General features: G+C 34.4%; 1 protein-coding gene across 1 annotated transcript; it reads left to right on the top strand.

Annotated features, from left to right (window-relative positions):
- LOC142640488 (potassium channel AKT1-like) lies at positions 1-11,171 on the top strand. Its single transcript, XM_075814616.1, has 13 exons — positions 1-408; positions 632-1,000; positions 1,496-1,553; positions 1,647-1,964; positions 2,493-2,738; positions 3,157-3,255; positions 3,452-3,484; positions 3,597-3,782; positions 6,700-6,894; positions 6,987-7,062; positions 8,648-9,229; positions 10,064-10,389; positions 11,134-11,171. The coding sequence occupies exons 1-12, from the start codon at positions 167-169 to the stop codon at positions 10,345-10,347; spliced, it is 2,688 nt and encodes an 895-aa protein (XP_075670731.1). The 5' UTR covers positions 1-166; the 3' UTR covers positions 10,348-10,389; positions 11,134-11,171.
- Positions 11,172-18,226: the final 7,055 nt, after the last annotated feature.

An 18,226-nucleotide genomic window follows, 5' to 3' on the forward strand; every position in this document is an offset into this window, starting at 1 on the left:
AGAGAGAGAGAGAGAGAGAAAAACAGTTAAATAGATTTGATGTTTATTGTTGCAACACAACAACTGGCAATGTGATGTTTGGAGCGCGAGAGAGAGAGAGAGAGAGGAAGAGGAAGGTAGAATTAAGAATAAAAAGAAAAGGGATTGAATAAATACCTGAACATTGATGAAAATGTGGAGGCTGATACACAGGAAGAAGCGGTTAGGACCAACAATTTGCGTGGTGGAACGAGGAAGAGATAGCAAAGCAGAGGCAGAGGATCAGCCAGTTCTCACTCCCAGAGAGGTTGATATCAGCCATTACAGCCTCAATGCCGGTATTCTTCCTCCTCTTGGCAACATCGCCCGCACCACGCGTCGTGTCAAACTACGCCGCTTCATCATCTCCCCTTTTGATCCCCAATACAGGTTCATTCTCCTCTCTTTTCTTTTATTATGATATGATTCCGCTTCTGCGAGCTCTTGAGAGAGAGAGAGGTGATTGGTAGACAGTCTTATTTACGACCCTTTTGCTTTTGCTTTGGCGGAAGGCACTTGCCAATCGTAGCTATCAGTTGTGTTTTTATTGAATATGTGTTATATTTCACGTCACGTTTGTTTGTTTGTTTGTTTGATGATTAAAATATTGCAGGCTTTGGGAGACATATCTGGTGTTGCTAGTGTTCTACACGGCTTGGGTATCTCCATTTGAATTTGGATTCCTTGGGCAAAAAATAAATGGACCTCTGGCTATAACCGATAATGTTGTGAATGGGTTTTTCGCCATTGACATTGTATTGACCTTCTTTGTTGCATACCTTGACAAAACATCTTATCTTCTCGTCGACAACCCAAAGCAGATTGCATGGAGGTACACGAGGACATGGTTGGCGTTTGATGTCATCTCTACAATTCCTTCTGAACTTGCTCGGAGAATATTGCCCTCTTCTCTTCAGGCATATGGCTACTTCAATTTGCTCCGCCTATGGCGTCTCCGTAGAGTCAGCAAAATGTTTTCCAGGTAAATAACCTCATATTTATTATTGTATCTGTTTTAGCTGTTTTAATTTGCAACCAATTTCAAAATGATTATATATATATTGTAATAATGTTTGTGATGCACTAACTTCTTAAAAATTTAGTATAAGTTATTTCATTTCATCTTGTTAAATGTAAGGAGGATACAGCATTGCTCGTTTCCTTTGAGAACAAATTCCATGATGGCTAATAAGATCAGACACAACTTCCTTCATAATTATGTATCTATGCATTTAGTTTGTCTGAAGTTGCTCTTGGAATACATTTCCGGTTATCTAACATAATATGTATCGCCAGTGCAAAGCAATGCCAGCAAATCATAACATAAGTGGAAACAATTTTGTTTTCACCTCTGTTCCATAAAGAAAAACAATTAGCTCATGTCATTATTATAAATTTGTTTCCCTTCTTTGTCTTCCCCAAATTTTGTATTCGTAGTCTTTTATCAGGAAATTCTACTTTTCTTTTGTCATTTCAGATTGGAAAAAGACAGGAACTTTAACTACTTTTGGGTTCGATGCTCAAAACTTATATTTGTGAGTATCTGTCAATAACATTTTGTAATTGTCATTAAAGAGTGGATACTTTTCAATACTGATGCATCTTATCATGCTTGTGATGCCTTGTAGGTTACTCTCTTCGCAGTTCATGCTGCTGCCTGCTGCTTCTATCTTATTGCTGCCCGTAATTCAAACCCAAGTCGTACATGGATTGCACTTACTCTGAACAACTTTCATGACCAGAGTATATGGGTTCGATATGTGACCTCAATGTACTGGTCCATAACCACTCTTACAACCACAGGCTATGGTGATTTGCATGCCACAAATACCAAGGAGATGGTATTCGACATCTTCTACATGCTCTTTAACCTTGGTCTAACATCATATTTAATTGGAAATATGACAAACTTGGTTGTCCATGGGACCAGTCGAACAAGGCAATTTGTGAGTAAATGCTGTTTAATACTTATTTCAGCATTCCCTTCATTTGCATGCCATTTTTCCTAGGAGCTTGGACTTCCTTTCTGGATGGTGTTTGTCAGAAATTTGGATTTCTGGGATGTGCTTAAATTAGACAAGCGATTCTCTTGATTACCTCACATGTGTATCTGGTCAGCTTCTGTCTTCATCTAGAAACTGAATAATACCCATCCTTGTTTTTCTTTTACAAATTAAAGCTACTTGATGACATTCAATAATTCCAATAAATACCACAGACAAATTGTTTATATAATTATATCTGCTGCTTTTACTTTCTAGTTTCTATTGCATTGTCTTGTAACTTTGATTGTGACACTAGGAGGGGCATATAAGTTTGTTTTGAATTTCCAGAGCATTATGCGCTTCTCATATAATGAAATTAAGTCACTCTTTTGGACTTTTCAATTATTTGACCATCCATACTTGAGCACTTTTGAATTTTTCATTTTGTTTGTTTTCTTGGTCTTACTTACAAATTACATGCAATTCTAGAGAGACACTATTCAAGCAGCCTCGAGTTTTGCACAAAGGAACCACCTACCTATTCGCCTACAAGAGCAGATGATTGATAATTTGTGTTTGAAGTACAGAACTAATTCAGAAGGGCTGCATCAGCAAGAGATTCTTGATTCCCTTCCTAAAGCCATTCAATCTAGTATCTCACACTTTCTCTTCTATCCACTTGTTGACAACCTCTACTTGTTTCGTGGGGTATCACATGACTTACTTTTCCAACTGGTAACACTCTTTAACTTTATTTCATAATCCTTGGTTGTATTTGGATGGAGCATCAATAGGCCTTTCCCTGTGTTTCCTCTGTTAGATGGAAAACGAGTGTTAATAGTTTTTTTTTGCATATAAAATTAAGAAAAAGATCATGGAATTTTATGTTTGTTGGAGCTGAAGGTTGAGAAACATGAGTTTTGTATGTTGTCTTTATGATGCAAAAAATGCCTGTTGTGAATTAAACAGCATTAAGAAGATAAAACTGAGCTCTTTTTTTCTTTTTCCTCTTAATGTTTTCAGATATAACAAGAAAACTATATCTTGCTTCAAGACTTTAAAGCATGCATATCCAAACACCTACAGCCAACAGGTTGCTTTTATAATTTTCACACTTGTTTTACATCCATCTTTTTGAACTTTCCTATTGAAGGTCTCTGAGATGAAGGCTGAATATTTTCCTCCCAAGGAAGATGTAATTTTGCAGAATGAAGCACCCACAGACTTTTATTTACTGGTTACTGGTGCTGTGGTAAGAACTTTTTATGAATTATTGTTCTACATGCATAGTGGAATTGCTAAACTTAAATGAATTTGATTCTGGTGCACAATATTTTCAGTGTAACTGGATAATTTATTCCTCTTGGAAAACAGACCACCCTTTTAAAAAAAGTTTTTCCTTTCTCTATCCTTCAGTTGACTTTGTCATTAAATTTTCTTTCTCTCAGGAATTAATTGTGCAAAAGAATGGATTAGAGCAGGTAAGTATACTGATAGAAATCTTTTTTTTTTTTTTAATAATTTTTTTTTTCACTATTGCTCTTCACTGGGGTGCTAGGAACTGAATATGCTCTTTGAAATGGATGATTACAGACTGTTGGTGAGGCTAAGACAGGAGATGTTGTTGGTGAGATAGGCATGCTCTGTTACAGGCCTCAACTGTTTACAGTTCGGACCAAACGATTGTGTCAGCTGCTGCGTTTGAACCGTACTGCTTTTTTAAATATTGTTCAGGCACATGTTGGAGATGGGACAATAATCATGAACAATCTTCTTCAGGTCTGTAAAAGTTGTTCCACTAGTAGCTTCCCTTTCCTTCTCTCTCTTTTCTTTTATTTTTTTTGGGGGGGTGGGGGGGAGGGATTATTTCAGTTGTAATCTTTGGCTCATGTTATTTATTAAGATTTTCTTTATCTCTTCAGAATCCTTTATTTTTTTTCCCCCGATTTTAGTTTGTATGAAAATAATCTTTTTATAATATTGATCATTTTTAGAAATTTCTAAAGACAAATTGAGGAACTTTATCTCAAGATAAGGTAGAGAGAACTTTGTAAATTGCATTTATAGATGGATTACAAGCCAAACAGTGGGTTATTTACAATGCACTACGACTGCATTGTGAATAGGTGCATGAGCAGTAGTGTAAATTATGGAGTAATCTAAGCACAAATTTAGGCACATTTTGTGGTAGCTATTACTGAGGATAATAGCTGTTAAACCAAAAATCATGAGCAAGAGTCATGGAGGGTTTCATTTGTGCATTGCCGAGAGTTGAGGAGAATCTGCATCACATGTGGTATTTGTTATAGATATCTGTGGCAGATGTGGGATTTGCAACAGATATGTCTTCTATGTTTTCACTCCCCCCCAAACGGGGTCAAGGATCAAGGATAAGGCCTAGTTTGGTACGTAAATTCAAAAAATAAAACCTTGGACAGAGGCTTTGTGAATATGTCTGCTTTGGAGTTTGGAAAGGACGTATCATGTTTCAAGGGCACCGAGAGCCATTTTCACGACCAAAGTGATAATCTAATTCAACATGCTTTGTGTGACCATGGAAGACAGGATTGATAATCATTTGTAAGGCATTGAGATTATCACAATGTATGATTGGGGAATGTGAAAGAGGGATACCAAGGTCACAAAGAATGAATCATAGCCAAAGAAGTTTTGCAATAGTGGAGGCCATGGATCAGTATTCGGCTTCTGCACTTGACCAAGCTACTATGGAGTACTTCTTGGCATCCCATGAGATACAGTTGCTGCCTAAGAACGTACAGAGTTTTTTTTGATCTCCTAGTGGTAGGGCACCCACACCAATTCATATCATAGAAGCCATACAGATCAAGTGTGCTTGAGGCTAGGATGGTGATCCCAAGTAATGCCACAGACATTAGCACATTATGCACTTAAATGTCTTGTAGTGAGCCACTATAGGGTCATGAATGAATTAGAGAGCTAAGTTGATACCATAGGATGGATCAGGTCCAGTGAACTTGGGGTATTGAAGTGCTCCCACAAGGATTTGATAACTATAAGGATCAGGATCAGGATAAGGCTCATCAGTAGATGGGAAATGTCTGCCTTTCTCAGGCACTGGAGTAATAATGGGTTTGCACATCTGCATGAAAGCAAGTTCTAAGATATCCTCAGCATACTGGTTTGACATAAAAACAGGCTATGTTGGGTAACGCCTAGAAAGTGATGAAGAAAACACAAGACCTTGATGGAGAACTCATGTCCCAACTGAGAGATGAACCAGTTGATGCGAGTTGAGGACAAGACAAATGCTAAATATCCCTGCCTTTGACAACTTCCAGTACAAGGAGAAATGTTTCTAAAAAATCGATACTATCAACTTGGCTAAACCTCTTAGCCACCAACTGAGCTTTGATACGTTCCAAGGAGCCATCTTGTTTCAATTTTGCTTTGTAAACCCATATACACCCAAGGGCATTCATGTCAGGGTGATGTGCCAGTGCCATTAGGTCCAGATTTGAATTTAGGGCAGTGACTTTTTTCATCCATAGCAGCAACCCATCTAGGCTGACATTTGGCAAAGATGATGGATTTTGGTACAATAGGTATATTATGAGTAACCCTTGCTACATGAAAATTAAGGTACCTTGGAGTTGTCATAGTAGGAGGTGTGTCAACTGTTGGTGAGCAACTTGTTATAATATTTGTGGCAGGTGGTGAGAATCCTGATATAAGGGATGCATAAGGCAATAGTTTTGTTGATTGAGGTTGCCTCCCAATTTGTGAATGAAATGAGCTCCCCATCAAGGTTGCCATACAGTTGTGTCGGTGCAAAAAATGGCAAGGTCGTTTAACCAAACACAACATGGTCAAAATGTAGATGCATCCTCTAGGTGGATAGTAGCATTTGTAACCTTTATGTTCGATACTGTGACCAATGAAGGCACATGGGAGAGACTTGGGCTCCAGTTTGTTATTTCTGTAATCCCCAAGATAGGGGAAGCATTTGTAGCCTAACACATGCTATGACGAGTAGTTAGGTTGTTTGCCATAGAGTCTTTGAAATGGAGAGTCCATACCAAGTGTTGGATAGGGTAGGCGATTGATCACTTAGTCCAGAATTTTGATGGTAGGTGTGCATGGAACATCATTGTGAGTCCTAGTTCTGTGATGTTTCGATACTTACATTCTGTAGAACCATTTTGCTTTGGCATTTAGGGGCAGGTAGATTGTTCATGATTCCCAAAGTTGGCTAAATACCAAGTGAATTCAACATTCGCAAATTCTCCTCCACACAAACCATTTTTCGATTCTCTAACAAGTGCATACAGCCCATCCTTCTTAGTGCCCTTTGCACTACTTGATTGGTTGACCTGTTCTCAATCACAAAACCATCTCTATCAAACTAAAATTTAAGTGGAAAATCAGGGGTAAGTTTGCTCATAGATATCATAAAGTCAACACTTTGTAGTTATATAGTAACTGTAGTTCTTTGTTATGAAGTTAAATGTTGAAACTACCTCAAAAAAAAAAAAAGGTTAAATGTTTACAGCACATAACATTGTAATAATTTTTTTTTAACAATAAAGAACAGCTATATTCTAAGATTTAGTCTCATAAAATATATAAAATAATTTATGTTTAAATAAGTTATAGCTATATGGTTCAAGTAGAGGATTATTTGTCTTATTCATAGACTAATTTGTCATTGATGCAGCATTTGAAAAATATACAGAATCCATTTATGGAAGAAGTTCTGGCAGATACAGAGAACATGCTGGCACGGGGCAGAATGGATTTGCCTCTTAGTTTATGCTTTGCAGCAAATAGAGATGATGATTTATTGTTGCATCAGTTGCTGAAGCGTGGTTCAGATCCAAATGAAGTGGATGATGGTGGACGGACTGCACTGGTGTGCAAATAATCTTTTTTGATGCACATATTTTCTGCTAGAGATGATATTTGAATTAGAGACTGAGGTTACTTTGCTTTTTGTTGCAACAGCATATTGCAGCATCTAAAGGAAATGAGCATTGTGTAGTTCTACTTCTAGAGTATGGAGCAGATCCTAACATCAGAGGTAATTTTTATTGCATGACGAAATATGAATCCACCAACACTATTGTGTGAACTTTTTGTATCCCTTTATCTTCTGCTGCACTCCCCACAGCTCCTTTTATCTATAATTGTAAATTACCTCTGAGTTCTTTCTAGGTTCGTTGATGTTATACTTTGTTAATATTTATTTTGGAAATTGGGATGGCCAGAATTCTGTTTTAATTTGTATTTGTTGGAGAAGCACAGATTTCTCTCTCTTACAGGGGTGACTTTTGCTCTAGCAAGAGTATAAAAGGCAAATTCCCATTTGAGCACACTTGGAAGTGGCTATAAATAGAAACCTGAATTTATGTTTTTTTCCCCTCTTTTATTTTATGCATATTGTTCAAAGCATTTAGCTGCTGTCCTCTTGGCACATTTATAAGTTTCACTAGTTAGACTTATAAAAGAAAAATGCATGTTTTGAAAATTGTACATAACATGTACCCTCGTTAAGTTTTTAATATTGTGTCATGGATGGAGGGTTGTTAACCAGGTTGCATCTGATTTATTTTTCAAGCATACTTATATTGACTTGAGATTGGATTGTAGAAATAGTTGTATATAAGTTCCTAAAATATCAAATTATTATGTGTATATTATTGATAAAATAAATAGTTCATTTCGTAGTAAAAATTATGTAATAATACAAGACTAGTGAATCTAATTATTATAAGTTCATAAAAAAATCATTCTATATAATTAACACTATAATTTAAATTATAATTTTAGTTATTAATAATTAGTTTAGATTTGTGAAACAGTAAAATATTTTAGCCGTGGTATTTACTATATATGGGAAAATAATAAGTTAATCAAGTAGAGCATAAACAAGTATAAGCTTGTTTGACAAGAAAATGAATCAAACTTGAACATGTCATCTTACTCAGTGATAAAATCAAACTTTGCTTGTGTTCAAAATTAAAATTAATTCTAAACTTTTAATACTCCATTCGGTTCAGCTCATTTAAAGCCATAATCAAGGTCTTTAACATGGTTAAGTTTAGACTAAAATGCACATACACCTTCAAGTTTAGGGTTTATTTTTAAATTGGTCCTTCAACTGCTAGAACTTTCAATTAACACCATCAACTATTACAATGATGTCAATGTGCCCCCTTTGGATATAGTCTGTCACATTTTCACTATTGATCTGCTCAACAACAATGTTTTTTTTCCTCTCTCTCTCTCTCTCTCTCTCTATTTTTTGATTCAAAACGACATCGTTTTTGGGTGAGTTAACAGAAAATTCTATTTGATGTTGATGGAAAGGGCACATTGATGTGTTGTAAAACTCAAGAATTTAAACTAAAAGTTTTCATGGTCAAGAGACCAATTTAGGAGCTAGCCTAAACTTAATTTTACTATTAATCATTTGAGTGAGTGATGTTATTAGCTGATCTTTATACAGAATATGGATGAATGTAGAACCTAGACAAAATAATACCTGTAGCTGACTTCAATTAATTACATGGAAGCAAGGTCTAATTGAGTTGAGTTCATATCAATGCAAACATCGCCTATTTGCTTCATAAATTGGCTCGAATTGTTAACTGCTATCTTTGCAGATTCAGAAGGAAATGTTCCCTTATGGGAAGCAATGTTGGGGGGGCATGAATCCTTGATTAAAATTCTCATGGACAACAGGGCAGAGATATCTTCTGGTGATGTGGGTCTTTTTGCATGCACTGCTGTGGAGCAAAACAACTTAGAATTGCTCAAGGACATTGTAAAATACTGTGGGGACGTAACAATGCCTAAGAGCAATGGGAGTACAGCTCTTCATGCAGCAGTATGTGAAGGAAATACTGAAATAGTTAAGTTCCTGTTGGACCAAGGAGCTGAAATTGATAAGCCAGATTTCAATGGATGGACCCCTAGGGCTTTGGCAGATCATCAAGGTCATGAAGACATAAAGGACTTATTCCAGACCAAGCCAGAAGAGGTCAGGAAACCACCAACTATCCCGCTTAGAATGAAGTCAAATGTGTCATTCCCTAGCAAGTACCAGAGTGAGCCCATGATGCCCCCATATCACCATGAAAGCACTCCACCTCCCCGGGAAGTGAGATGGTCAGAAAATCGTCCAAGGCGAAGGCCTAACAATTTTCACAATTCACTTATTGGGGTCATGTCAGCTGCTAAAGCTGGTGAGCACGCATCTCTATTTTGCATATATTCTTTTTAATATACCTCGGAAATTTGTATTCAACTTCCAAATTTTGATGATTTGGCAGTCATACATTGGTGTGATTAAGTTAGGTGGCTGTGAACATGTCAAGATTATATGCAAACTTAAAAAGTGATGAAGAAAGAAGAATTGCATGCTTGAAATTACAAGCATAAACTGTCAATTAAGATTTTTCCTTTTTTGGTAATTAATCAATAGAGAAGGTATCAGGAAAGCCTTCTAGTTTTTTGTTTTTTCAATTTGATTTAATAGCAATAACTAAATGAAGCACTTTACGGCAAAATGAACTGAGTCAAACTTGATTTACAAAGATTCAAAATAGTCATTTTGTTTGATTTCTGATTCAATTTCAGCACACTCAATTGTTTTTTTTTTTTTTGGTCAAGCAATAATAGTAATCAATAACCATATCCTTAAGAATGCACTTCTATAGAACAGGCTTGTAGTCTGAGTGGCACATTTTCCGGCACCCTGTACATTTCAATTCCCATGTCTCAGGTTCAAATCCAACTCCCCCCTCCCCTTCCCAACAAGAAAAGAAAAAAAGTGCAATTTCACTTATTTCTGTAGTGTCATATGCATGTGCTAGATTTTTATCCACAGCTTACTGTATGAATGTAGTCCCACTCAGCTTGGGGAACTAGAGGGCATTTCTTAGCCCTAGCAGTTCATTTCCTAACCTTGAATACCAGCAGTTGATGTTTCTGATAATTAGTATATTGGAAAAACTTAACTTTCGATATTAGTAATCACACTTTTACTGACTTTGTGAAAAATCTTTAAAAAAATGCAGGTGGAGGAGACCCTATCCCATCAGGAGGCAGTTTTCGTAGTACTCAGAGTGTGAGCAGCTACCCGGCTAGGGTGACTCTTAGTTGCCCCGAGAAAGGTGAAGTTGCTGGAAAGCTTGTGCTTCTGCCAGATTCACTTCAAGAACTACTTGATATTGGTGCCAAAAAATTTGGGTTCTTACCAAATAAAGTTTTAACAAAAGAAGGAGCTCAAGTTGAAGAAATAGAACTTATTAGAGATGGTGATCATCTTGTTCTTGTTAGTGATAATGGAATTGGCAGTTGAAAAAGCCAGACTCTTTTTTTTCTGTTCGGTTAAGCCTCTAAGGTGGCGTTTGGTATGGGGTAATGTTTTAGGATTCCCAGGAATGTTTAAAGATTCCCATGTTTGGTTGCAAATTACGCTAGGGAATCAGATGCCAGGGGAATCCTTAAACCCCTCTCAGTAGGAATGTGGATTCCCTTTAAAACAGGTGGGAATCCAGATTCCTAAACTTAAAAGAAATTGTATTTTTTATAAATTGACAATTTTAACCCTTTTTCCTTATCATTTAAGCAATTAAGATAAACTATAAAACAAATTATCAATATCTTCTCTCTTGTCTTTATCTTTTCCCGCCAAAACAACATAAACAGGATAAATAACTCTGCTAATAGTTATTTTTGTATTATTCTTGTCATTTTGAAATGTTAGATCACAGTTTTAATGAATGTGTTGCTAATTGATAGTTTATATAATGTTTTTGATCTATCTATTTAGAGTAAGATATTTTTTTAAAGGACTAATTAATAGTTTATATATATTTTTTCATTATTTATTTAAAGGAAGATTTTTTTTTAATGGGCTTGGTACTTCACATTCAAATCTAAGGACAAAATGGAAAAAACAAATAATTCATTTAAGATTCCTGGGAATACACCAAATATTATCATCTCACATTCCTAGGAATCTCCCAATGAAATCAAATATAGGAATAGCTACATTCCTAGGAATGTGATTCCTAGAAATCACATTCCTAGGAATCTAGATGCCAAGAGTAATGTGGATTCCCCGTACCAAACGCCACATAAGAGTGATACCAGCAACTGGACTTATAAAAAGTGGTTCCACAATACCGCGTGAACTGAGCATTTTGAGCTTTTGGGATAGATATTAAGAGTGATACCATAAGAAATATGTATACACACACACACACTAAACACAAAACTTCTTTTCTGCTAGAGAATGTGAATGAACTGTATGGAAAGAACTTGGAGGTGACAGAGATGATTACAAAGAAGAGGTTTGTTGTGTAAATTCATTTTTGTTTTGGATTAGAGATTGGAACTTGGAACTAGTCAGCCCATTGCCTTGCCAACTGGGGCTTCTTCTGTAATTCTTTTTGAGGTTCCTTGTCTAATAATCTCCCTGATTGCGTGTTCTGTGCCATCAGGAGAGATGGATTAGGCTTCAAATTGAATGGTTTCCTTTTTTTTCTTCACTCCCTGCCCAAAAATAACAAACATGAATATAGGACATATTAGGCTTAAAATTGAATGATATCATGAATTTAGGACTTCAATTGGCAAAATTATAAATCTGAGACGTAAATGAAACATTATATAAAAAATTCTGGTATTTTATGTAATTTTCCAAAAAAGAAAAAGAAAAAAAGAACAGGTTCGGATGATCAATACTCAATACTTATTTCAAATTGTCATATCCATTCTTAAAGGAAACGTGATTTTTACAATTTACAGCAAACCCAGGGCTGGATAGGGTCCTGCTTTTATCAAGTTCTGAAGAGACAATAATTATTTTAGGTCTAAATGGGTAAAATATCATTATGGTCTCCACATTTTGGAATTAGTTTTGATCTCTTCCTCACATTTTCCCAATAGTAAATTTGGTTTATATTATTTTTAACTTGCTATCAAGTTAGTCTCTACCGTCAACTCATTTACAAAAAACACTTACGTGACACATGGTGTGCACCATTATCACACTTGAAGCTTACGTAATTACTAAAATAAAAAAGGGCAAAATGCAAAATTGACCCTCTAAGTTTTTTCAGATTTCATTTCAGTCCTCTGACTATGCTTTTATTCATTTTAGTCCTCTGACTTACAAGTTTATTCAATTAAGGCTTTTCCATCAACTTTTGTTATATGTTGTGGTTAATTTTTCAATTTTATAAATTTTTCTTCAAAATTTTTAAATTAAAAAAATTCAATTAATGATTGAAAAATATTTTTTAGATTTTTATTTTCAAATTGTTTTTAAAAAAGTTAACGGAATGACCTTAATTGAATAAATCTGAAACTTAGAGAACTGAAATGAACAAAGCAAAGTTAAATGACTGAAATGAACAAAAACAAAGTTAAAGGACTGAAATGAGATTTGAAAAAAGTTAGAGGGTTAGTTTTGCATTTTAGCCAATAAAAAAAAATAAAAACTGGGACCAAACTTGGTGTTTTATCAATGATTAAATTGTAGTACCTTAGATTAAGTGGGATGGATAAGTGTGTGTTGCATGGAGTTGTATTAATTATGGTTTTAAAAATTGGACTAGACTAAGAATTGAAAAAATATTGGTTTTCGGTTCTTTGAGTAGATTGGGGTTGAACTGATGATTGAGCCGGTGATGTAATAATTAATTTATTAATAATTTAAAAATTATAAAAATTATAAAAATAACTAAAATAAATATATAATCATATTTACTAAAAAATCCAAAAGTTTAGTGCAATTTTAAATCAGTTTTTATACCTTCTATTTAATATATGTAGAATTTTTTTTTGATATACTTAATAAAAAGAATATAAATATTCTTAAAGATATACCCTTTTTTTTTTCACAGCTGGCTACAAGCCATTAACTTGAGAGTACATTGTCACTTAAAAAAGAACAAAATTTAGTTACAAAACTAGTTGTAGTCTAAAATTACAATCTTACTCAATAAAATAAGTATTATTATATATTTTGAAAATCTAACTATTGAATTGCATGTTTTTTACACTTTTAATACACATATCAAATTTTGTGTTAATGAGATATTATTTACTATATGATCTATAACTTTATATTTCAAACATAATTTTAAATTACAAAAAATTAATTGGATATTATTTACTATATGATCTATAATTTTATATTTTATGCATAATTTTAAATTACAAAAACTTACAATTTAAACAATTTATTGATGACATAACTATTGTTTTTTACTTTTATAGAAATTTTATAAGCATGGAAGATAGAAGAAAAAGATGTAATCCAATGATGGATTTGTCAAAATTCACCTCTAATAAAAATATATTAAGTAAGGTTATAGTCTTAGTCTATAATCAATTTTGTAGCTAAATTTTACCCCTTAAAATATGGTAAATTTTATATCCATAACATTTTCACAATAAATCTTAAATGGTAACTTAATACTGATGGACAAAAAAATAATTTCAGTAGTAGATTCAAATTAGAACCTTAATAACTTACCACTTATAATTTACTGTGAAAGTGTTGTTAAAAAGTTGTGGACATAATCACTTCTCAAAAAATATACTTTCCTAAGCTACGAGTTGGAGGCAACGTTTGATTCAAACTCATTAACCCGTTTAATTATATAAATAAGTTTTATGAGTAAAGACCCATTTATTATTTACATGTGTGTCCTAGTAGTGTTCTTTTAAAAAAGAAAAGAAAAATGAAGGATACGGTCGGGTAATAAGAACAATAGAAATTGAATACCCTTTCACAAAACAGAGAGAGCATTCCTACTTTGAATAGTAATAGCGCATTTGAAAATTAATAAATATCTTTATTCTTAGTTTGTATTTTAATTTCTAAATTAACATCTTTTAATGGTCATGGAATTGCTTTATTATCCATTATTACTCTTAACTAGTGGATGTCCCGCGTGATGCGCGTGTTCATTATTAGTTATTTTATAATACTTATATGTGTTATAATGTTTGGAAAATTAATTTCGATTATATATTATACGTCACTAAAATAATGAATGGAAAAAAAAAATTGTAACACGATATATGCATAAGTAATCATAATTAATTAGAGTCTAAAAATGTCACTATATGCCATTTTCTGTTTGATTTGGTGTACATGTATATTTAGTTCTTACATTTGATTGTTTCCAAAATAATTTTTCTTATTATTTCCTTTTATTTTTTTTAAAAGAAAACATATGAAATTTTGAAGGCTAAACATCTAAGATTTAAGGTTTATAGTTTCTAATTCTTAAAACTAAATATACATGCCAAGAGATTAAAAATAAAACAATAATTGAACAGGAAAATATAAACTTATACTATTTCGTATCTTACATTTAATTTTACTTACATCTGAGTACCTTAATCACTTACAAAGATTAAACACTTTCCAAAAATATAAATAAAAACAAAAAACACATACCTTTTAGAAACCCTTAATGTTACGAAAGCAATGTATCAAACTTTGATAGTGTTGTTAAGGAGTTTAGAGCATATGCACCTGAAACCAAAGACAATTTCATACTCTTTTAGACACTAATTTCTAACTCTTTGTCTCTCTATCTCTCCAGTCCTATTTTTCTTTTGGCCTTTTGATATTTTGTGAAACTGGAATATATAAAAGAACATGAAAACTAACATTGAATGGAGAAAAACTTTCATTTCTTCAATTAATGAAATTAAAAGTGAAAGAGTTTAAGAAGTTGGAAAAAGAAGTAGAACCAAATCTCTTAATTTTCTACATTTATGGCTTTAAGCCTTTAACTAATCATTGATAAGAAGATTGAAGGTGAAAGGCTAAACGAAAAAGTACTCATACAAAGCGCCACATGACAGAACCTCATGCACTTCTGCTGCATGAGGTCTCTGCTTATATATATATATATTGATATTGATTTGATATATATTTAACATTATATAAAAATAAATGCTTAATAATATATCGAAAATAAAAATAAAATTATAATTAATAATTATTTAATAGACAAGTCCCACCGTAATATGTCATATTTTTTTCAAAAATTACCGTGTTGTAGTATCTAACCCTGTTCGTGCCCATGCTTCTTAGGTGTTTATTATTGCTTCAATTAAGAAGACTTTTAAAATAAGAAGATATTGAAAAATACCATAAGAATAATAAATTCAACGCAAATAGATTCAAAAACTGAGGAATTGAAGAAACTTACAATAATTGAAGAACATGATACAAAAGTAAGATCTTGATACACACACCCAAGAACTAAATTACTCTACTCTTACTTGTATTAAAGTAAATAGCATCAAGGAAATTTACATGAACTACACTACTCTTATGGTAGAAGAAAAGTAGATTTGTTGAAGTGTTGATGTTGGCTTATTGTTGTTTTCCTCTCCATGGACAGCTCTCCTTTCAAGTCAATGAAGTTTTACTTAAGCTATTTAGTAAGCCTTATTGTCATTTAATTTAGTAAGCCTTTGGTAATATATAAATTTGACTTTAGGGAGAAAAATGTTTTTTCATTTCATGGGCTACAGATGATGTAGAGGAGAGATTTCATCTCATTGCAATATATTTGAGCTTGATTAGAGGCTTTATATAACACTTTCTGTTCCAAATTCTATACCTCATCAAGTTGATTCGTTTTCACAATTAGTGACTGCACCTGCCATATAACCTCCTACACATCCAAATCTATGTCTCTAACACTTATCAAATGCAAACCAAATCAACGAGTGGTATTTCTAAACCAAAATTGTGCTTCAAGGCCCATATTGATTATACTATTATTACTGAACCACCTACATTCAATGTTTCCTCAAAATTTCCATGGCGGTGCAGTGCCATGGATGATAAATTTCCATCCTTACAACATCAAGGCACTTCGTTGTTACCTCCTAAGTTTAATTCTATCGTTTTCTATCACTCTCAAATGGACCTGTCCTTAACTTGATGTGAGTAATGCTTTCATACACGGGATACTTTGTGTGGACGTTGTAAAAAACTGAGAGAGATCTAAATAAAATTGGGAGCATTTCATTGATTGGAAGAAGATTACAAGAATGGAATGAATGAATAAAATACATCTGCTCTGTTTTTATATACACAGTAAGCATAACTAACACTCTAAATTGGCGCCAAAAGCAGTTTTGAAACTTCTAGAACATACATGCGTCAATATGACTAACTACTTCCTAAAATCTCGGAATCTAAGCCTTCAGTGCTCTTGCATGAAGAATTCATGATGTGGCATTGCCTCAATGACTTCCAAGACTTCTGGCCTAATCTGATCATGTCTTGGTGCACGCTGTGTGGCTTGATCAAGGCATTGCTTATCAGCAAATGCTACACTACCTACCACTCTAGTGGCTTGACCAGTGCACTTCATCTCAACAGCAGATGCATCACCTGCTACACCTGTAGCTTGACTCATGCTATTCTGCCTTGTAGTATGCCCTGCAATTTTAACACTCCCCCTTAAGAGCACAGTTCTTGCCTTTTGACTTGGCTTAGAGGAGTGAGGATATTCCACAACATGAGCCAAAATATTGATGACACCCAACCTAGTGATCAATCCCAAATAGCTTTCAACCCCTAATGCTTTTGTAAAGACATCTGCTAATTGATTTTTAGTTGAAACATAGAAGGTTTTAAGTGTACCATCAATGATTTTATTCCTCACAATATGACAATCAACTTCTATGTGCTTGGACCTCTCATGAAACACTGGATTTGCTACTATGTGAAGTGCCGCCTGGTTGTCACAGTACATCAACACAAATTTGTCATGTTTAACATGCAAGTCTTGCAGCAACTGTAAAATCCAATTCAATTCACATGTAGTTGTGGCCATTGCCCTATACTTTGCTTCTGCACTTGATCTAGACACTATGCTTTGCTTCTTAGATCTCCAAGACACAAAGGCATCACCCAAAAACACACAATAGCTTGTCAAAGACTTCCTTGTGTCAGGGCACCTTGCCCAATCCACATCACAATAGGCCTTTAAGTGCAAATCAGAATTCATGGGGAAGAAAACACATTGTCCAGGTGTGCCTTTAATAGATTGAAGTATCCTGGTAGCAGCCTTCATATGTGGTACTCTAGGTTGTGCCAAAAATTGGCTGAGCCTATATACTGCATATATGATGTTTGGCTTGCTTAAAGTCAGATACATCAACTTCCCAATAAGCCTTTTGTACTGCCCAGGATTTGAAATCAAATCTCCACTACCTTTGGACAACTTCAATTGTTGTTCCATTGGTGTTTGAACTGGTTTGCAACCTGTCATTCCAATTTCTTTAAGTACTTAAAAGAGCATATTTCCTTTGAGTCAAACTGATGCCAGTCTTGTTTCTTGCAATTTCCAAACACAAGAAATACTTGAGTGATCCCAAGTCTTTAATCCCAAACCTTTGATCTAAAATTTACTTTAGAGAAGCAACACAATTAGGATCATTACCTGTGATGATCATGTCATCTACATAGACTAGCAATGCAGTGAACAAAGATCCTTTGTTATAAACAAATAAGGAATGATCTGCCTGAGACTAAACAAAACCAAGCTATGTGATTGTTGCTAACAATTTAGTGTACTACTACTTAGAAGCTTGCCTTAAACCATAAAGGGATTTTACTAACTTACACACCTTCGGAGTGGCTGGTGAAGAAACTGAAGAAGTGACTGAACTCTCTCCCTTACTGTGAAAACCAGGAGGCAAAGTCATATAAACCTCCTCATCCAAATCCCCATGGAGGAAAGTATTATTTATGTCCAATTGCTGTAAAGGCCAGGGCCTAGCAACAGCCAGAGCAATTAAAACTCTCATTGAAACAGTTTTAGCAACTTGAGAGAACGTTTTTAGAAAATCAAGGCCTTCTCTTTGGGTATAACCCTTAGCCACTAATTTGGCTTTATACCTCTCGACACTGCCATCAGGATTGAATTTGACTTTGTAGACCCACTTGCATCCAATGGGTGATTTATCGGGAGGTAAAGTAGTCACATCCCAAGTGTGATTATTCTCAAGAGCCTAAATTTCTTTGTCCAAGGTAGCTCTCCAAAAAGGATCTTGAACTGCTTAGGAGAAGCTCTAAGGTTCCTGAGGACTAGAACCAATTGTCAACAAGTAAGATTGGTAACTAGGCTCCAAATGAGAGTAGGTGAGGCACTATGCAAGGTCATAAGGAGCACCAGGAGCAA

The sequence above is a fragment of the Castanea sativa genome, chromosome 1 (assembly GCF_040712315.1).
Source record: "Castanea sativa cultivar Marrone di Chiusa Pesio chromosome 1, ASM4071231v1".
NCBI classification, from domain to species: domain Eukaryota; kingdom Viridiplantae; phylum Streptophyta; class Magnoliopsida; order Fagales; family Fagaceae; genus Castanea; species Castanea sativa.

Bases quoted from the DNA above. Each gene is read 5' to 3' on its own strand.
- LOC142640488 (XM_075814616.1), top strand. From the start codon at position 167: ATGAAAATGTGGAGGCTGATACACAGGAAGAAGCGGTTAGGACCAACA. The intron at 1,965-2,492 runs GTGAGTAAATGC...ATGCAATTCTAG, and splicing joins CCAGTCGAACAAGGCAATTT to AGAGACACTATTCAAGCAGC. The intron at 7,063-8,647 runs GTAATTTTTATT...CTATCTTTGCAG, and splicing joins AGCAGATCCTAACATCAGAG to ATTCAGAAGGAAATGTTCCC.